The sequence below is a fragment of the Pelmatolapia mariae genome, linkage group LG7 (genome assembly GCF_036321145.2).
Source record: "Pelmatolapia mariae isolate MD_Pm_ZW linkage group LG7, Pm_UMD_F_2, whole genome shotgun sequence".
NCBI lineage: Eukaryota > Metazoa > Chordata > Actinopteri > Cichliformes > Cichlidae > Pelmatolapia > Pelmatolapia mariae.
Window position 1 is genome coordinate 23,398,683 of NC_086233.1, and position 22,645 is coordinate 23,421,327.

Here is a 22,645-nt window from a genome sequence, read left to right on the forward strand (position 1 = left end):
TGTAGTGGTTAACAAGAAACTCTAAACTCACCCTTTACCACGTGATCTAAAACTGAGGCATTTTGAGGCAAGCCAACCAATGTGATTGAAAGTGATATTCCTATGATAAGCAATGACTGTATTGTTTTCGAAATTGTGCCAATATGATGACAAATACTAATATTTTAATATATCACTGTTCAGTTTTTATGTTATTTTAAACGGAATAATTACAAAATAAAAGTTGTATGTTTATATTTTATAGACCATTTAACCTTTAAATACATTTATGTAAGCATCAGTAAGTATCATTTATATATGTGCACAAAGGCAAGAGACGCGGAACTTTAGCCCACCTGCGATGCTTACTTTTTAAAGATAAACTCGTTAATAAACACTTTTTTTTCTTTGAGTGGGCTACAAAAAAAAATAAATAAATAAAATAAAGTAAAAATCAAAGACTGTTTAAAGACAGTCGTTCTAATTCGCTTTCGTTCTAATTTTGATTTCTGTAGGCTTAAAAAATACGTCTTTGTCCGCGTTGTTTGAGATGGCTGCCTTTAAACTTTAAAGTCATGATTAGTTTGCTTTATTAATTATCTAATCGATTACCGCACTCACCGGTTCTCCAGGACCGAGCTTCGAAGTGTTTTTACCGTTTCATAAGTAGCCTAAAACATAAGAACGTAAGATTATAGCTTTTTTTTCTTCTTTCACACAGGCTTTACATTTTGGATTTGATCTACCTGCAGCTCCTGCATGAGTACCTATGGTTTCAAGTGCTCATTAAAAAGTAAATATACAACCAAAAAACGTTTCATTTTACAGAATGATATGCACAACCTCACACTGCTGGGTTGTATTCCCATTGCTGACATTTTAATTCTAAGACTGGATTTTTGGATTTTTGTTAGACTGCATTTCAATTACTTGTATTTGTTAGCATCAGCGCGCAGACTTCTCACTGTGGACGAGGCCAATAAATAAAGTTTATATTTGTTTTATTTCTTCACTCTGCTCACACGTGGCTTGTAAACTCGTGGCGTATCTCTGAATAAATTGTCGTCTTCATCATTTATCAATTATGCAGTAACGCTGCGTGATAGTCATGTTTGCACTGACAACAGCGTCAGTGTCATTTAAGTGCTGTCCGGTCTTCTCCTGCAAACTCTTCGTTTCACTCACACATCAGCCTGCTCGCTGTTTGTGTGCACACCTGCTGTCTTAAAAGTTACCTACACCCACTCGACCAAGCAAAAAAGTTCAACTTTGAGGCGAAAAAATGTGTGGCAGCTTCCCAAAATGTTGTTTGTTTGTTTGTTTTTTACATTTCTTTGCCGCGCTGTTTTGTCTTTAAAATGTAAACAAATAAACAGCCCATCTGACGAACGCGAAGCTTCACGAAATCTGCAAAAACTTCAGAGAAATACATTTGAAAACTGGAAAATTATGATTACAAAGTTTAGGCGATTCGTTTTTTCTCCGCGGGAACATGTTGTTACACAAAGGCTATGGCATAAGACTACATCCCAAAAGTATGTGTATATTATTTTATCATATGGCAAAGATGAACCAAGTTTAGCAATTTTTTTCAGTCAATAAAATTGGGGTAAGTGAGCACATAGACCCACCTTCGCTTTTATCAGGCCAAATTCAAGTTAATTATGTTTATGGCTTTTTCAAAGGCCTCTGTGAGCACTGCTAAAGTAGTGCAAATATCGACGAGTCGCTATGGAACAAACACATAGCTCGAGTGGTGTCCGTGTACAACACTGACTGGTGAGGAAAGTCACCCTGGGGGTGACTACGTAATGAGATAACAGCCTAAAATGCAAATGAGACATTTAAGTGGGCACACTGCAAAAAATGACGCGTTTGGCAAGTTGCAGATTGTCGTACTGCTCCCGTGTTTCTTCAGAACTAAATTTTGTCCTTAATGGTCGAGTTAAATCGTTATTCTTTTCTTTTCTTCTTCTTTGGTCTTATTTCAGGAGGAACATGAGAATAGAGGGATTTCATCTGCAAAATTCACGCTTAAAAGTTACTAGTTTGGCACTGTAAGTTTGTTGTGTACTTGCAAAGCCATTATAAAGTCAGATAGATACGCATTAGGGTGATGTACAGTATTATAGTGTTATGTATACATGGTGCAATACAATTTGATGTAATTTAGGGGGGAAATGCTGTTTTTTACCATCTAATCCCTCTGTGGTGTGCAGGGTAAACCTGTGTGAAGCCAAAGGCCTAAAGATATACACACACACACACACACACACACAGAGCGAGAAAGAGAGAGCGAGAGCGAGAAAGAGAGATAACTATATCCCAAATGCCCAAATGTAGATGTATTTATTTTTTTCCTCGGTTCTATGAACCCAGCTTCGTTCCTTGTTCTTCTTGAATAATTAACTGAATAGTAAAATAATGGTTTAAAGTACCCAGAGCCAAAATTCGGTCGGTAAATTGATATTGTTAATTGCCCAGACATCAGTGCAAGTACAGGCAAAACATAGCTTATGATCCTTTTATTAGTCAGCTGTAATAATAAAGAAGGGCAACCTGTTGGCCTATGCCTACTAATGCATGCATGACTGAGCGTCACGCTTGATGAACTTGATTCTATTGTGTGTAGATCTACGGAGAAGAGATTGGTGCTTAGCGGCGCACGAAGCTGTCAATATCAAATGAATTAGAGGCTGGAGAGTGGGATCACGAAGAGGTTTGGAGTGGATAAATAAGAAGAACTGGGGTGTGTATCAGTAAGGAATTATTGCCGGGGACATAAACCAATGCTCTTCCTGCAAAGGCAACACCTCCCCACCTCCCCATCCTCCTCCCTCATAGCCCCACACCGGCACTTCTACGTAGCGGACTCAGTTTCCGCTTCGCACGGTTGGTCAGCGACTCGCAGCGGAGAGTTGGAGAGGGAGCGCGCACGAGAGAGAGGGAGACGTAGCTCCTGAAAAACCAGAGGCTGGGAGAGAGAGGAGGGACGGAGGAGGTGACGGACCTGCTCCGCTGGGAATAGGCTACAGCTTACTGCTAAATGCCATCGGCAGAGTAGGCTCACAAAACGCACCTCCACTGTAAAATGCAACAATAAGGCACCGAGCAGCGCCGTGTAGCTGTCAGCGAGCTCCGCGAGGATCTGCGTGGTTTTGACTCCGCTGTGTAGGAACTAACTGAGGGGAGAAACAGTGGGGATTCATGGGGAGTTCGTGCAGCTTCTTCGAGAAAAACGCCTGGATTATCTGATTTTTGATTGATTTCTTATTTTTTGGACGGGGCGCTGGACGTTTTCAAGGCTACACTGCTATTCTCTGCTGGGCCAGCTGCAGCCTGCGACCTGTTTTTGGTTTTTAGGTAAGCTGATCCTGATCTGAACCGACTGCGTGTACCCACCGTGACTGCATTTCATAACTCGCCCACATCGTAGTAAATGCTACTCCACGTTGCAGGAATCGCAGCTGTCTGCTGAAGTGACACCGTCTGAGTGCAAATGACTTTTTTTTTCTTTTCTTTAGGAGGCACCTCTGCGATTTATTTTTGCTTTGATCGCCGCCTCGCAGAGCAATACAGCTCATGTGTTTAGTTCTGGGAGCATGCAGGGGAAAAAGCGAGGCCCTGCTTCAGTGTGTCACAATAAAAGTCCTAATAGTTTAGTAATGTTGTGAATATTGAAGTTATTCTCCTAAGAATAACACATGCCGAATAAAATGACCTGTATTTGTGAAAAACACATTGCACTGAGCAATTATTAAGAGTATTAAAATGCTTTGGGTTTAAACTTTTAGCTCATGCCATTAACATGAAGGCTTTCTATCATGTGTGTTATATTTACATATGTTATGCTTTCATTTCTGAGCTATCAAAAAAGTATTTTCATTTCTCCACTTGACAAAATAGTAACAACAAGAACAATAAATGTGATTACACAGTGCAAATGAAGCTTATTTGTGTGTCTCTAAATTCATATTAACACAATGTCCTGAAAGTTTGTCTTCAGTTAGTTAAGAGGGTCGAGCTGCACACACTGACATCTCTGTTTCCGTCTCCCAGCAGCGACGTGTAGTTTTCGGAGCTCCGGTCATGGCGGACCAAGAGGAGACTTTTGTCCTCCAAAACTCTCCAGGTGGCTCGGATTCGAGAGAATTACAGAGCGATAATAAATCAGAGAAACAGAACGGGACCTCAAGCAAATCCCCCTCATCACAGACAACTTACATCCAGCAGGTCAGTGCCGGCTTGCAGGCCTCACTCTCACTGCTTCAGGCTGCAAGCTGCGGACTTAGGGGTCACATTCACTCATTTGCAGGGAAAAATAGCCAAGGCGTTTTTTTGTCAGAAGCAGGCAGATACCTTGTTGTTCTTGGCGTTAAAATATAAAATATAAATCATGACTTAAAAACAAATGTCCGCATAGTGAATGGAGTATTTCTGCTAATTTTAGCTCTTTCAGCGTATATATTTACGCTGTTTGGAGATAGAAATGTGATTGGATCTGATATTTAGTCCACTAGTGATTTTTTTTTTTTTAATTTGTGAACAACTTTGTGAAACAACTTCAGCAAAGTCTCAGCAAATTTTTAGTTTCTGTTAAGCTTCATAGCGTAACTGTGTTATAGTTTATAGTCATATAGCATTACAGATGAATTCTGTGTGGGTTTATGTTCATTGCTACACATTAGCTTTGACTTTATTATTATAAAATCGTGTTTGCTGCTTCAGTTTTCACGCCAAAGGCTGAACAAGTTAAAGGCTACGGTATTATGGCTGGTTTTAAATTGCTAATTCATAAGCTTATTATCCTCTGCATTATTTACAGCTTAGCTCTCAGCGTACAACTCGGTTGTCCAAAGTATTTGCATTTTATTTGAATTTTTTAAAAGTGTTTTAATCAAACACTAAATATTAGACCTACAGTTTTGTTTTTTTTAACAACCTCTGAACTCAGAAGGCCTTAAATGCATGCAGACTAGTGCATGACACCTCTATCTATAATGCAACTTTAGAAAAACCATACATGTTTTACTTTGAAGGGAATGGAGGGAATAAAGGTCTACCTGCACGAAAGGGAACTATGGATGAAGTTTCACGAGGTGGGGACGGAGATGATCATCACCAAAGCGGGACGGTAGGAGCATCTAAAACATTTTCATTATAATTATTATTATCGCGATTAGAAAGAGTTCAGTATGACTAATGGGTTCATTGACTGCGTGTCTGCTTGTTGATGAGGCGTTTAGTTATCTTGGCCGATTTTCGAGCTTAAATATAAACTATAAACCAGACTGGAATTTTCTTGCGTGGGGATCTGGAACCGTACAGAACCACAGAGAAAACACAAGAGCATCTGGTGGACGCTTTAGTGTTCTGCAGCACTACCGGTCCATATTTTAGTCTGGGTGGCCTTGTTGGGAAATGTGATACAGCGAGAGAGCCAACGTGCAAAACGTGCCCCCTTGTGTAAAATGTTACCGATTGTTTCTTTGCGTTGAAATAAAGACATTAAAGAGCATAAGGGCTGCCTTTTGCGCCGTTTTCTCTGTATCCGCTGCAGGTGTGTGTGTGTAACTGCGTGCAGACACTTCTTGTGATCCAACACGTGTGCAACAGCATGTTGTGCAGGGACCGCGTGAGTGAATGTGTCCTGCTGTCAGCTCCACGGTCGCCCTCAGACTGTATCCAGTCAAAACAGCTCATGTCGCCTGAGTGTGAACTTTTATATGCGCCCGATGACTTTTTATGTCAAATAGCTTCGGAGCACCGCGTGCACAGGCTCCTACAAATGAGGAATATTTACAGTTGAACATTGCTGCATTTCGATGTGCTCTCCAGCGCGGGCAGAAGGCAGTTGTTTTCTTACAGCTGCAAAAAGTCTCCATTATATTCCCGTCAATCATTTCACTCCTGTTTTTGGCAAGAGATGATATTACACAGCATCCATCCTCGTCCGTTAGCCCTTCCCTTTCACTCGTGGGAGAGCTTAGTGTTTCTCTCCGTGTATGTGTGTGTTTTCTGCAATATGACAGCTACCAAATATCCAAAAGATTTACTAGAGGGATGTTGCACGTATAAAAAAAAATGGTCTGGAACATATTGAAAAAAAAATTATAATGGCTCCTCTCAGATCCAACGCCCTGCCTTGAAAGTAAGATTTTCCCCTCCAAACACCAAAGACGGATATTTATATGTTTTAAATCCTCCCACTTAACCTTTCTCTATGCTTCAAAATATTATTTACTTTTGGTTTGCTTATTAAAGAGTGAATGGCACAGGCTTTATTACGAAAGCATTTGATTTCATATATATATATATATATATATATATATATATATATATATATATATATATATATATATATATACACATATATATATATATATATATATACATATATATATATATATATATATATACATATATATATATATATATATATATATATATATGTGTGTGTGTGTGTGTGTGTGTGTGTGTGTGTGTGTGTGTGTGTGTGTGTGTGTGTGTGTGTTAATAGGTGTGAGTAGTCATGTACTTATTTTTTTCTCGCGTGTCCACTACACTTTATTTTCCTGTACAGGAGAATGTTTCCCAGCTTCAAAGTGAAGGTAACAGGATTAAACCCTAAAACGAAATACATTCTACTTATGGATGTTGTTCCAGCTGACGACCATCGATACAAATTCGCCGACAATAAATGGTACGTAAAAACATAACACAGCAACGCTTCTCTAAAAGGATTTGCCTTGCCAACATATACTTTTACGCACCGATGAAAATCTGGGTCATTGGTTGTTGTTTTTTTTGGTGTTTTTTTATTTTATTTTTGTTTTTGTTTGTTTTTTTTGGGGGGGGGGGGTTGGGAAGGGGGATCTCAGCTAGTCTCTCGTTTTCTCGCTCTCTCTGGAGTTATTTGCAGCAGGGAGCGTTATATTGTCGTGATGGACGGGAATCGGAAGTGAATATATTATTTCCGGGAGAATTATTAACTGTGTTTTTTCTAATATTTGCCAAGAAATGAAGTCAGCAGGCAGAAATGTTTCTGTCAGTGCTGAGTTTTCTGCGCTGAAAGCAACGAGATAAACTTTTCCTTGCCTACATGTGCACTGCATCAAAGATTTTTTTCACACGGCTGTTTGTCTAGAGTCGTTCTCCAAGCGGGTCTTTCTTCTTTGTGTCAGAGCCTTTAATATTGCTAGCTACATGCCAATGATGCCACTGACGACGCATTAAGCACGCCCTGAAACTAATTCTCCCCTCGTTCCACATATGTTGCAAAATAGTGCCTTTAACGTCTAACGTGACTAGAAGCAATCCATATCCAACAATGGCGCAGTACAGACCGCTTCCTTATGTACTGAAGTTTAAAATTAATAAAGCAAAGTTTTGAAAAAGAGGTAATCACCCATAGTTTAGAACTTTAAGTGCGCAAAGTCCCATATTGCGCCATTTTGTGCGTAATAATTAGAAACGGTGCCCCACTAATTTAAGCTTTCCGTTTATAATTAAATTTTAGTTTATTATTAAATTTTATCCACAGGCATTATCTTCTGCTTCTTTCGACATGTTAGGACCGACTCAGTTGCGGCTAGCACGTGAGTGTTAGTCCAGCAAGTTTCTAAGCGTGTGACTGTGTTGCTGTGTATCAGGTCTGTGACTGGGAAGGCAGAGCCTGCCATGCCCGGGAGACTCTACGTTCACCCGGACTCTCCCGCCACGGGGGCTCACTGGATGAGGCAGCTCGTCTCCTTCCAGAAGCTGAAATTGACCAACAACCACCTGGACCCGTTCGGACACGTAGGTGCCTGCCTATCATCAATACTATTTAACCATATGATTGCTAACCTGGTGTTGCACTGACCCAAATCCCGAGAATCCGTTAAGGCCCGACGTGTTACATGATGGCACTAAATGCTTATCTGCAGGTCTCTGCATCGCCATTTATATAAAAATGCCTAACAGATTATTATTATTATTATTATTATTATTATTATTATTATTATTACTACTCGCAGCTAATCAAAAGTACGTTTTATTGTTTTCTTGAGGTTAAATATTTTACACACATTTTAAATTGATTAAATTGATTGATTGCATTTGATCTGTTAAATATGTATTAAAACTTAAACATAATCTTTCAGTCATTCTTTCACTGCACCTGTGGAGCCCAAACTTTATTAAGTTGCTTCTGTAAAGATGTGTTTTAGTGAAAGTAAATCGTTTGATAAATTCCATCTAACCATCCATCCATCCATCGCTTTGATGGAGGGTATACGTTTTATTATATAGATATGTTTATATTTTTTATGTTTTGTCTTTTTTTTCCCATTTTTTGTGAGGGAAATGTAACTTGCAGTGTTAAAATGAATACGAAAATAGTAAGTAATGAAATGCATTCTGATGTTGAAAACGTCACAAAATTAATTTTAAATAGTGAAATACTTGTGGTGTTCAATTAGATGCAAATACTTCTACCACCACTATACTATACTACTGCTATTATAATAATAATAATAATAATAATAATAATAATAATAATAATAATAATAATAATAATAAGCCTGATATACTTTAAACACAAAAAAGGAAATATAGAGGAAATTTCGTGCCATATGAAGGTTTTTTCTACTTTACTTTCCCAAAGTGGAATCTCCTGAGATGTTTTGAAGAGTCTCTGTGATCTTTAGATAAATATTCCAGATTGAGACAAATATTTTTTTCTTATCATGCCATCATCTTATTCTTTAATATGTAATATGTTTGCTATGAAGGTGTTAGTAACATACCTTTTGTAGCACAGTGTTATTATAGCACCCCCTAGGTGCATTAGCCATGGACCTCCTGGAATTCAGCTTGCATGAGTAGAAGAGATCAACTGGGAACTTTTTTAGGAAAAAGGAAAAGGGCAATTGCACCACCACCCACCATCTCCTTCACCCCTCTCAGCAGTAAGAGGCTGTATGGTACCTATTTCCTAGCTTTAACTCCTCATTATTCTAAACTCCCTATCTGGCCTCAGGCTTTTGTGATTCCTGTCTTACCCAAAGCAGAAAGTACAAACATCACTTACTTCATCAACAAATGGGCCCTTTGGCGGCAGGTTTTCATGAAGAAAGGTATCTCGACGGGTACATTTAGGCCTAATTAGATGTCTTGTTGTAGAAACAGAGCATCCACACAGTTAACTTTCTTACTAACAGGCTTAGCCATTAAAGGAAAATACAATTATAAAGTTGGCAAAGGTTACCTCAACAGCTGGTTTGCTTTCATGAGAAAACATTCCTTAAAGCAAGCTGTGTTTGTTTGGTTTTGCTTTTAGAGACGTATTACTGCACAATGCTCGATTCTGAAAAAAAAAAATGATCTCATTGCATATGACCAATTATTGAGTGCATTGTTGCCATTATACTATATTCCTATGAATACTTCTGCATCCACTTAAGGCGTTGGTTTCAGTGTGGTAATGAATCAAAGTGAAGCTGGTTTCAGCTTTCAAAGTTACCCACGGAAAAATGCATATGAATTTTAGCACACACAAGCCACTATCTGTCCACATGGCACCTAAAGGAACTGCTCCCTTGCCAAAGCACAGCTGGTGAGATGAAACTGAGTCTCAGTCGGAATGTGAGCAGCACTGTGAATTTTGGGTTAAAGTGCGTTTTTGATTGGTTGCAGTGGTTCCTGGCTCGCCCTCTTTCGTGCTGGGAGAGAGCACCATGGGATTCATAAATGAAGCACTGGTGGCTGTCCAGAAATATACTCCATCAGCTTGTTGGTCCAGCTGGTTGAAATAACTTGTAGATGATTTATAATTACTAGCAGTGAGACATGAGACCAAAACATATTGCTGATGCTGATTAGACCAATACAGGACTGGCCTGAGGTTTTCTTCTAGAAATGTCTGTAAAACATAGGCGTCAGTGGGCCGGGCAGGACTGAGCTCAGCTTAGGAATGAATCTCAGAGCATGTGGTGCCTTTGTCTTAATGCAAGGTTAATTGTTCTGTTTTTGGTTTGTGACAGCTTTATAACCCATTGAACCGTATTGCATAACAGTGGAGTGTAACCCTCACTCTTAAAACAAATTTGTTATAGCAAACATTTTAGTGCGAATCATGAAAGAAGGAAGTTTCAAGGAGCTCTGGAAATGTTATGAGAAAATCTTGTAGATTTGCTATTTTATTAAGTTTTGTGTAGAAATATAGTGAAGAATAGTGGGTTGAAGTGAGCAGAAGGATATTTGCAAGGAACAGGATTTTTAAATTATACACAGTATGTAAAAGGTTACACGCACATAAGTCATTTTTCTGATATTTTACATATTCGTCGTATGAAAGTGTTGAGGCGGAGGTCTGTTTCACTAAGCAGTTTATTTCAATGGTAATGTGTTTTAGTTATAGCGAAGCTAGGTACTGCATTTTAAAGAAGTGTGTATCTTAAAAGAGATTTATTTAAAGAGACAATTATTAATCATAATGTTCTAATTTTGTGAAGTAACTAAGTATATATACTCACTGACTTTAGGTAACAGTTTTGGCTAGCTATTTGGTTTTTAGTTTCCATGATTCTACTTACATAAGTATCTTCTTTAAAAAAAAAAAGTTATACATTAAACTGCCCCAAAGTGTAAAAATTTTGTATTCTTATTAGTTAAAGGTTAAACTTTGCCATCTGCAACATTATAATTTAAGTTTTGTATATAGCATATTTACTAGCAAGTGCTATTTTGTTGTAAGTAATTTTATTTGTGATTCAAGTATCTTAAATTTAATCCCTCTGTACTTTGGCTTTAACAAAGTGTATTGCTTTGTTGCTTGTTATTCATATCCGTCGATACATATCAAAACCTCCAAAACAGCACTAGTTTGGTCACAAAATTACAGAATTAAGTGGTGTTTTTTTCCGTATCTGAATTCCTGAATAGTTTGTTTTTGTTTCTGTTTCATGCCAATCTGTAGTTTTTGCTCTGATGTCTGTCTCAACTCCCAGAATATTTCTCAGTGTTATTTGTCTTACCCATCAGTTTGCTGCTGCACTCATCTCCCAGTCTTCCCACACATGTTTTGTGCATGAGGGTGGAGTGTGAGGATCACACTGTTTATATTTGAATGGCAGTGTGTGATGAGCAATAGATGGTGGTGTACAAAGACTGCTAATCCTGAAGCTTGGGGAAACTCTCTGATGTGGAGGAACTTGAAAGTAAAAGGGCAGCAGCCCGGGACCCAAAGTGATCCTTCACTATCATTAAATGTGATCATCCAGAAGCTAGGGGGGGTTGAGGCAGAGATACAGGGAACCAGGCAGGGCAGTGACTGGGCCACGGAGTTGAGGCGTATGCTGGGTCCCCAGTGGGTGGTCTACAGCTACCCCCTCCTTACTACCACATCCCATCCTAATAGCACAAATACTGGACTTTAGGAACCCACGGTTAGTGGGCCATGCTATTTTCCATGGTGAAATGTGCATTTACACATCTATGCAACTTCTAATATGTCTTCATGACAGACATTTTTAGCCTCTTAAACCATACAGGGTGCTGTATGACATGTTTGCATCAGTGGACTAGTTGTTGTGGTTTGTTCCAATCTTGGACATATATGCAAACTAAGAAATAAGCAGGCAATGAATGCATGAGAAAATCTGCCATTTACCCTGCTTTTTCTTTGCACAGTTTACATAGTTTTGAGTCGTGTTTTGAAGTCTACATTAATGATTCTAAATATTAAGACATAGGGACTGCTGCTTAACAGACACATGAAAGAAGTTTTTTTGTTTGCTTGTTTTTTTTGTTTTTCAAATACACCCTGACAAAACTGCAATACTGGAAAAATCCACAAAAACAAAAAGCTGCGCCTGCTTATGTAACTGAAGTGATCCACTAAACAAATCCTGACTGATGTTTTCTGTCACTTACTTCCATTAAATAGTTTGCATCTACAAGGTGCATGGCAGGCAGCTGAAAAACACTTTCTCCTGCCCATTACAAAAACCTATTCCAGCATGAAATGAGATCAAGTTCAACTGGGAATTAATAATGGATGACTATTGTATTATCTATGTAGGTCTCTATGGTTCATTCGCCTCTGAGAAAAGACTCTGGGTTATGTCTGTGTAATACTGCAGGATGCCCACATAGGTACTGGAGGTCAGGGCAATCCCCCGGCTCTTCTCATGCTAGCACTGAGACGCAGGTTCAAAAACACTCTTTCAGATAAAATATAGGAGGAATGGGTATAGGACCGAATGCAGGGGTAAGTCAATTAAAAAGCAATTACCGTCATTTTTATTAGAAGAATTTAATGGGAATTAAAATAAAATAAATAAATAATATTTCTTTAAGATTGATGGCCTTGACTAACTTTCGATAGTGCCTCAAAAGACAGGTTCATTCTGTTCATTGTAGTTCTCATAGGCTGGTTTAGTAAGGTAACAGAATATAAAGAAAGAGGGCATGCATATGTCTATCTCCTGCATTTATCTGTGTGACTGCCATGAGAGGTGCTGTATAAATAACATGGTAAATCACTGTCACTGCAGTAATAATTACAGTGAGAGACAATTTATATTTTTAAAGGGTTTAATTAGAACATTTTAAATCTTTATTCTATTTAAAACACGAGGAATGTTTAAATGACTGTGCTGTATAAAAAATAAAAAAAAAGTAAAGAAGAAGAAGAAGAAGAAGAATGCAATTGGCCGATTTTATTTTAAATATCTATAAAAAGGTAAAAATAAAACTTTCGTTACAATTTGTAGTTCAATAAAAGTTTTTTGGCCAAACAAGTGTTTGTGTTTTTCAGAAACTATAGCTCAGCTTAGACGTTTTGAGAGGAAAAGTGGATTCCATTACAAAGTAGACAGAATTCGTAAAATTACAGGGACAAAAACAATTTTATTGAGAAGTATAAGCAGACCAGTGCGTTGGTGAAAGTACTGAAATAGACCTTTTGCAAAATAGACTGTAATCTTATCATGTCAGCATGTTGCTCATGCGTAAAAATGACTAATGTCTTACTAACATTTATTATTTTTATTATTATTATTATAACAAAAATATGGTAAAGTGTTTTCTTACAAAAGGCGATTTTAAATCTTTAAAAAAAATGCGCACTCAAAAAAACCACATTTGAGGACTGGTAGGGTGTATCTCATCTTTAATTTTATTTTTAGAAATGACGCCAAATATATGTGTGTAACGCCACTTTCTCTTTATTGCAGATCATCCTCAATTCGATGCACAAGTATCAACCGAGGATTCACATCGTGAAAGCGGATGAAAATAATGGCTTTGGTTCCAAAAACACGGCCTTCTGCACTCACGTCTTCCCGGAAACGTCTTTCATTGCGGTGACATCCTATCAGAACCATAAGGTAAAACCTCGGGGTATTTTTGGATATTTTTATTCATTTATTTTCGCGAAAGGGGCAGCTTTAGGTTTACGTATTTTATGGGGTGGTTAAAATTCCACAGTGTTTCAAACGGAGGTAAATATAAAGAGGGAAAAAATCAGTTGTGCAAACAGAACCATGCAGCCTGTTGCGCTCTCAAAAATGCCCCCGGTGCAAATGCAGGATTGCGCAAAGGTCGATTTCACATTGAAGTTGTTTTTTAAAATGTGTTTATAATTTTTGCGCAAATTATTTTTAATAATAATTTTTTTGTCAATTTTTTATGCAGCTCTTGGTCTTCTGTTGGATTAAAGGAGAGGGGAAATAATAGCTCTTTGAGAGTTTAAAGTTTTTCACTGAAAATCGCTGATATTAAACTCAGCTGCTGGCAGATTAAAGGAAAACTTCAGATTCCTGACTAGAACACGTTTCACAGACCCAAGTCCATGGCATGATTTTATTATTAAGGCTTTCGTTGGAGATAAATAACTACCTGCTTTGAAACAGTTCTAGTAATTATTTTTTTAATTCATTTGTTGGTGTTTTATTTTCATTCTATTTCAGTGTAGATGAGACTATCACTGCATGCTTTATTTCTAAGCTTTCTTTACGCATTGCTCGTATATAGACGCGCAAAAAACAGATCTCAGTCTAAAAACTTTGAAGATTTAATTACATATACCCGCACAAGGGAAACCAGATTTTACATATGCTATTCAAATGTTTGCCTTTTTTCATTTATTTTCTAAGCTTCTCTTTCTTGGTTAACGACGGAGCTTTAATTAACATTATTGAGTTGTAAATTAAGTTTCTTACCGTGTTTAATTGGAAACAGAAAACCTTGGAATCACCCTTGTTTTTCACGTATCTGAAATCTGGAAACTTATAACATCAGATTAGAGTTAAAGATGTGATTTCTTGTGCCGCACAGCCTCGTAGTTTCTTTTTGTTTGTTTTGTTTTTTTAAGTTGCCATTGCGTGTTCAGACTTGTGAAAGTAGCAGGAATAAAATTCAATATTTACACTGTCCACATTTCTGGGAGAGGGGGGGAAAAATCTTGGGAATACAAATATCGGCAAACAGCATCTGTTTAACATCCTTTAACCATGCAGGCCTATATGTTTTTAGTTTGGGGAATATGGGAGAAAGGGGCGAAAGCTCATAATGTCCCCGCAGCCAATCCAGGTCTCCGGGCTTCTGGGAACAGGAAGCACAAATGACCAACATTCTGTAGAAACCATTCATTATTTTCGAGCCTGTTACTAGGGGCTGAGATCGTAACTGCGGGCTAATTATTAGGGCTTTCCAGACCTGCAGGAAAGAAAGGGGCATTTCGGGTTTCGAGGCTCTTTTTTTTCTTGCCACATTTGTCTAATCAAACAGTTTTAAGCCTGCCAAAAGGAGTGGGCTACGTGCTGCAGGCATGTGTCCAATTCACCTGTTAGACTCTCAGCTAATGAAATGGTCAAAGTCTCTGGTTTCAGCTCTTTCCTGTCGTAGCTGTAATTAAAGCATTTTTTCCAGAAACTGAGGTTTCTGGAGTGGTATGTTTTCTTAAGATTTTTGTCAAACTGGGAAGATGAATTAAGACCAGCTCATAGTTTTGTTTTTTTCTTTAAAAAAAAAAATCTTACTTGAACTACTTCACTTCATTTTGCATCTGGAAATGTGTTTATGTCAGCCTCAGTTATTTTAATGAGCACAGTTTGGACACAGCCTAGTCAAACTACAGTCTTTGAATTTCGACTCATTGTCTGAGTCTACTCCCAAATTGTTTTTTTCTGTGTTTCCTCCTATCTGCTAATTCTAGTCAGAACAAAATCTTTTGTAAAATATTTAATTTTTTCTCTGTAAACTCAGCTGAGAATAAGATTGTTGGACTGGATAATTATTTGTCTAGGTGTATTTTGGGCAGACATGCAGGGGGGTAAAAAGGGCGAAATAGACTCTGAACTTTTAATGCCAAACTTTTAAAATGATGAGACAATGTATAAATGATCTGACAGACAGCTCGTATTAACAAGAAGCTAGCGAAGTGTCACATGAGAGATTTTACAAGGTTTGGTGAAAGTGTCAGCCAGCGTGCACACAAACTTCCAGTCTTGTCAAAAAGCTGGAAGCACACGAGAGCTGCCAGCTAATTACCTGCCAGAAACCACTGCTCACGAGAGGGATATCCCGGGATTGGGTTAAACCACTCTGGGATTAACTTATTGTTTATGGGTGGCTCTGAAAGTAATTTCTGCTTCTATTTGTTTGGTATTGATAGAGAGGTTTTTTACCAAAACATTAAGTCATAGAATAAGTCTTATGATTTGTATCTGTCATGCACGAGCCAGCTATCTCCTAAGCTAGACATCATCTAATGTAACATCATAAATTAAGCAATGAAAGATGATTTATTTAGACATGTTTTTATTGAACTATTGCACTCAGGAACTCAGCTCAGAAAGTATCTCAGGTTTCTGGAAATATGATCTGTTATTTCACTCTTGGGTAGCTTGTGAACACTTACATGCATCCAAAAAAACCCGTAAAGCCCCGGTTTTCTCCAAAAAATATGTTTAATATTGTCATCATAAAACCCCTGAGTTGAAGAGGACTTGTCTTGTCTGACAGTCTGGCACACGGCGAAATGCTGCTTTTAAATAGCTGCTATTTCAATGCGTGTGTGGGTTGGCTGTAATTGGGTGCTTTTAAACGCAGCTGACAATGAAATGACATAAGCAGCACAACAATTGACTCTTACTGCAACAGTGCATGTTACTGACACTTCGTGTGTTTGCTCTTACAGATAACCCAGCTGAAGATCGAGAACAACCCATTTGCAAAAGGATTCCGTGGTAGCGATGACATGGAATTGCACCGGATGTCCAGAATGCAAAGGTAAATGTGGAGAAAAAAAACCCAATCAAAATGCACGTTATTCTTGCTTGCTTTTCTTTTTCTTTTCTTTTTTTTCTTTCATAGATCCTGCTTCTGACATATGGAAATACTGACCCATGCTAAATGTTGTGAAATGAGTAGATAAATGTTACCTCAATTAGGCAGGGATTACTGACATCCTGGTCACACTGTCACTTAACGAGCCCCACTTTAATCCCTCAATCACCCAAATGCAAACCAGTCGTATGTGTTATTTTCAGTGAGTGTTATTTTCAATGATGTAAGTGTAGTTCTTGATAGTCAGCCAGTTTTCATGCTGAAGACTTTTATGGCTGATCTGGCAGAACCTCTGAAACACAACTGTAACATCTCTCTTCCATAGAGCTCTTTCTACCAGGATGTTCCAACTCCTTATGTGGACTGTGCTGTGTGTGTGTGTTGGTGGTGTGTGTGTGTGTGTGGGGGGGGGGGGCACGCATTTGTGCTGAACTGGTGGTATCTCTTGGTCAGGCAGCCAAGGCACTACACGACCACATTGATCTCTCCCCTCCCTCGCTCTATTATTCAGTCCAGATGAGGAATGGAGCATGAGTCCGTACTGCGTGGAAAACACTTTTTCAAAGGAGAAAATCTGGTTTTGAAAAAACCCAACCCCCTTTGGGCAGCCAGTTCAGACTCTATGTGAATTCAAATGAGGAGAAAAAAAAATCCCAAATCAGACCAAACAGGAAAAGTTGTTTGGTGTTTCCATAAGGTGTTAGAAGAATGCATCCACTCTAAAACCTTTATTCTGATGCACAGAATAATGATCAAGTACCTCACAATCAGCGTTGCAGCAAAAAAAAAAGTAGCTTTATAAAAAACTGCATGCCTGATTGTACTAGACGCACGTTAAGTTTCTTTAAGTAGGTGCGTTCCACGAGCTAATGAAACGTTTCAAGTGAAATGCATTTCAGCTATCAAAACTTGTAAATCTATAGAAGTTGGTGAGAGTCCAAACCACACTATCAATCTTTCATGCCTTTGTCCAATCCTGCAGAGGACAGTAAGCAAAGCACGTCTGCTCTTGGTTACAATATTAAGGGGAGAGCTTATTGCAAAACCAGGTCAGGTTTTCAACTGAATCTACCCCTGAAATCAAAGAACTAGAAGTAGCAAAATGATCTATTGATGGATCCTGAGGATTTATAGGGGTGAAATACATCCTGGTATTTTGGACTGAATATTTTCCCCCCCCCGAGACGTTTTTCTCTGTGTGTCCTAAGTGGAAGTAAATCACTGATGGTGATCCTCGTTGGTTGTCTTTGAGAAATGATCTTAAGATGAAATCCGGAAGATTAAAATAGTTCTGCTTTGTTGACAGCAAATTATAGTTGAAGATAACAACTAACAACTGTGATCGTTTGTGTGTGCACGTAGTACCAAGGAGTATCCGGTAGTGCCTCGCAGTACAGTGCGGCAGAGAGTGGGCTCCAGCCAGAGTCCGTTTAGCGGGGAGGTCCAAGGCCTGGCCACACCAAACAGCCTGAGCTCCCAGTACTCCCAGTGTGAAAATGGTGTCACAAGCAGTTCACAGGACATGCTGCCCCAGTCGGGTTCCTACCCCCTGCCTCATGAGCATGGCCAAGAGTACCACTGTATCAAGAGGAAAGGTAGGCGACTCTAATATGGAGACTAGTGTAGAAGAGGGTAGATTGGGGTTTTTTCAGTAGTCACTCTCCATACATTGTTCTTAGCTATAACACACTTTGTTTCTATGTTTCTAAATTGTGTCTTTTATTTATAATATTTTTTTAAATAAATGTTTATTCTTGAACACATCATGTGTGTACACGAAGATTTGTAAACTAAAACAAATGATGTGAGATGTGTTACGTTAAACAAAGAGTAATTTAAAATATAGTGTCTGCTGTTTAATATTGCTATATGTCATGTACAACCCCAGTTCTAGAAAATCTGGAATGCCATGCAAATAAACACAAAATGCTTTTATTGGAAAGTCTAATAAAGCTACATTTTCTTCACAGTAGAACATAGGAAACATGTCAGATGTTTAAACTGAGACATTTTAACATTTCATGGAAAAATACAAGCTCATTATGAATTTGATGGCAGAAACATGTCTCTAAAAAGTTGGGATGGGACAACAAAAGGCTGGAAATGGAAGTGTTGCAAAAAAGAAACAGCTGGAGGGGAAAATGAGGAAAATTTTTACATAAGATCCTAATTAGGCTAATTTGCCAGAGGTCAGTAACATGAGTGGAGATTAAAAAAAGAGCATCCAAGAGAGGCAGAGAAGCCACATCAGCAACAAAATGCATGTACAAATTAGGAGCAATTTCAGAATAGTGTTCCTGAATGTAAAGCTACAAAGACTTTGAAAGTCTCATCATCTACAGCCCTACATAATCAAAAGATCCGTAGAATCTGAAGAAATCTCTGTGTGCAAGCAACAAGGCCGAAGATCAATTGGATGCCTGTGATCTCCGGGCCATCAGGCGGCACTGCATTAAAAACAGGCGTGATTCAGTCATGGAAAAAATTGCACTTCTAGAAATCATTTTCTGTGAAAAGAGTTCATTGCACCATCCAGAGTTAAAGGTCTATCATGGAAAGAAGTACCCATATGTGAACATGATCCAGAAGCATTGCTGTCTTCTCTGAGCCAAGGCTCATTTAAAATGGACCCAGGCAAAATGGAAAACTGTTCTGTGGGCAGATGAATCCAAATTTGAAATTCTTTTTGGAAAACATGGACGTCAAATACTGTGAATGAAGGTGGAGAGTGGCTGTAGAGGCAAAGCCTACGCTTTAAGCAAGGTACAAATCTCAGAAGCCTTCATCTCTCATCGTATGGACATGCATCAGTGCATGTGGAATTGGCAGCTTGCACATCTGAAAAGGCACCATCAGTACTGAAAGGTAGATACAGGTTTTACAGCAATTGTGCTCCAATATATTTAGCACAACCATGCTAAACCCGAACTGTATCTATTACAACAGTATGGCTTCATAGAACAAGAGTCTGCTGCTCAACCGGGCTCTGTGCAAAAACAGAACTTCATTCCTCTCCTAAAAGTTCAGCAGCTGGTCTCCTGAATTCCCTCATATGTACAGACTGTTATTAAAGATGAGGGGATGCTACACAGTGGTAAACATAGCCCTGTCCCAACTTTTGTGAAACACGTTGCTGCCATCAAATTCAAAATGAGCTTTTCTTAATAGTTTTCTTAATGTGGCACATGTTCTCAGTTAATCATTTGATATGTTTTCTGTGTTCTGCTGTAAATTAAATACCGGTTTATGAGATTTGCAAATCATTGCATTCTGTTTGATGACAGTTTGTATTGTCCATCTCTTGAATAACACAATTGTTCACCTTTCTAATTCCACCTGCAGTGGATGATGACTGTCACTCAGGAGATCACAGCTACAAGAAAGCATATCTGGAGAGCTCATCGAGTGAGGAGGACCATTACTACCGCCCTGTTGGCTACGCTCAGAGCCTCAGTCTCTCCGGTGGGCCTTACCGCAGCGAGTCTAGCCAGCGGCAGGCCTGTATGTATGCCAGTGCCTCGCAAAGCGCTGAGCCTGTTCCCAGTTTGGAAGACATCAGCTGCAACACTTGGGCCAGTGTATCACCCTATGGAAGCTGTTCTGTCACCACCATGCAGCCCATGGATCGACTGCCCTACCAACACTTCTCCGCTCACTTCACCTCAGGGTCTCTGGTGTCCAGACTAGGTGGGGTGGGAGGCCACGCCTCTCCACAGCTGGGTGATGGCCACCACGCTGCAATGTACCAGAGCTCTATGACCCATCAGACTCTGGGCCGCCAATGCAGTCCCGGGGCTGGGATCCAATCACCAGCAGCCGGTCTGCAGGGAAATGAGTACCTGTATACACATGGCATACCACGTACACTATCACCACACCAGTACCACTCTGTACATAGTGTAAGCATCATGCCAGAGTGGAGTGAGAACAGCTAAAGAAGTTGTTTTTCCCCCCTCACTCTATAAATACAAAAAAAAAAAAAAAAGAAAAACACAACAAAGGACCAAAACAAGGCAGGGTTTAGATGAATTTATATTTATATTTTTTTAAAAGGTCTTGCTGTTCATCCTAAAGAGACCAGTGTTGGTTCACAGTGGATGTGCACAGTAGGATGGTGCTGACTAGAAGAGAAGGCATCTTATCACTTACCTTGTTGTGACAGCATGTGCACTTATAAACAAACAAACAAAGAGGAGCTGGACAAAAGCAGAAGCAAAGACTGCTCAAGAGCAGAGCACGCAGACACGAAAGAGAAGGTCAGAAATGCTTCAGAAGCATGTGGTCCGCAGGTCGACTGCGTCCTCGTGCGGCGGTGCTTTTTCTTGGATGTCCGCATTTTTAGTCAGACCATTAAATGTGTTTGCAACCACAAGTACAAAGCTCTTTTTGGACTATATAACAAATTTGTGTAAAAAACAAAACAAAAAAAAGGATACTTGTCTTCTGTTATATTAGCCCAAGTTCTCATTTTTTAAATAGTTTTTGTAGTTAACAAGTTACATTGTAAAACTGTTATAACTTAAACCATGAATAAGCAAGTGTGAGCCTTTGTTGTAGCTCTTGCTTACTCTTAAATCTGTCAAAAGGGTTTTTATTTTTTATTTTTTTTGGTTTTTGTGTTTTTTGCTTCGTTTTGATTTGTTTTTGTTTTCGCATACTTACATGCACTTCAAAAACCTTATATTAATTTAATGATGTGAAACGTGACAGAATAATTGTTCATTCGTGCCCAGACGTTTCAGGCAGACACCACCCTCACCACATGCAACGGTGTTACAACCAAGCAGCAGCACTGAAAAACTGATACTGACCATGTTGAGAAGCAGAACCGCAGAACTTACTCTGGTAATGATTCTGATTAACCTTGGTAGCTGATTAAATCAAGATTTAATCAGGAACTTGTATAATTTCATTGCAATGTGCACAGCACTCCAGTGTTGAGAATTCAGGAAAAGCCCTAAAAAATCTTTACACCCACATTGCCCACAGGCGTGTACTCACACTACTATAAACTCCACTCGCAAAAGACAATGAAAATGTATCAACATATCGTCCTGTTTTTCCCACGTGGCATGATCGAAAAACTAGCAAAAACAGAACAATGATAAGAAATCCAGAATTCTGTGTCAGCATCCACTAATAAATATACATTTTTGTTAATGATAAATGTAGGCTACATAATATAATTAAAAGAATCTGACCCCGAGTAATCACATGGCCAAAACACAACCCTACGGTATCATTTTTCAGTCATGCTGTGTGTTTGTGGCCTTTTTTGTGGAGTTCTTCTTGCCTCAGCCTCATTAATGCATCGTTGAATGTGTTAAATGTTTGATTACAGCTATTTAACAGTTGGAGATCGAGATGTAGTTAGCTCTACAATACACAAACTCACAACTTCAGACAAAAATAGCATTCTTTCTCCACCAAATGTATTATTACAATAGCAATATTATGACTGATGCAATTAAAGTGTTCTTCTGGACCTACACACTATTATAACTACATTATTACAACTTTCAGTAAAATCATTATTAGTTATAATCCCTGTTGCAGAGGGCTAACATTCTGCCATCAGTAAAGAATGTCCAAAATGTCTTTCCAGTGCTCCGGACACACAATATTATAGTGGAACTCATTCCACTGAATGTGTTTGTATGTTCTCTATATGTTAAATCATACTATTTTTTATTTACATTGTCAAGAAATCAAAAAATGTAAACATTTTCTCCACTCAAGTGTTTGATATTTTACCCATTTGTTACCTGACAGTCAAGAATGGCTCATTCCACAGCACTTTGTCATGCTGCCAAACCCATGCCACAGTCTACGTACTCATTATTTATTTGGACTGTGGAGCCTATACTTGGCGTAAGCTACACTACAAAAAATAAGGTTCTTGGTTGATGGTGAACTGTTGTGCCTCACTCACATCACAATCATCTGAATATGTTGAAACTTACTGTAGTAAGCACTACAACATCAGATAGTTTGACAAAGCTTTTTGTAACTGCAACACCATCAAATGCCATGTTCTCCACCCTCCTGACATAAAAGCCTTGCCATTTTAAAAGGATGTGTTTTTTTTAGGGGGGTGGTCAAATTTTGATTGTGTGTTTTAATGCACAGTCAACACGTTTATCTGGTAAGCGCTTAACGTGTGACAAGGAGACAGGCAAAATAGCAGTTAGACATCAAATGGAATGTAAATCTGAGAATGCAGATAAAATATACTTGATTTCATTATGAAGCAAATGTCAGTTCCATCATAAAAATGAGTGTGGGTTAACGGCCTGTTTCACATGTGGACAAAGGCTAATTTTTAAGTGCT

General features: G+C 38.7%; 1 protein-coding gene across 2 annotated transcripts; it reads left to right on the top strand.

Moving 5' to 3' along the window:
• Window positions 1-2,961: 2,961 nt before the first annotated feature.
• Window positions 2,962-20,742, top strand: tbx5a (T-box transcription factor 5a). Of its 2 annotated transcripts, none has more exons than XM_063480651.1 (9): window positions 2,962-3,342; window positions 4,039-4,212; window positions 5,019-5,113; window positions 6,563-6,682; window positions 7,632-7,779; window positions 13,200-13,352; window positions 16,166-16,257; window positions 17,677-17,909; window positions 19,657-20,742. In XM_063480651.1, exons 2-9 carry the CDS (start codon window positions 4,069-4,071, stop codon window positions 20,247-20,249), a joined length of 1,578 nt encoding a protein of 525 aa, XP_063336721.1. In that variant the 5' UTR covers window positions 2,962-3,342; window positions 4,039-4,068; the 3' UTR covers window positions 20,250-20,742. The 2 variants fall into 2 exon arrangements, with proteins under 2 accessions (XP_063336721.1, XP_063336720.1); XM_063480650.1 differs by having other exon boundaries at window positions 4,042-4,212.
• Window positions 20,743-22,645: the final 1,903 nt, after the last annotated feature.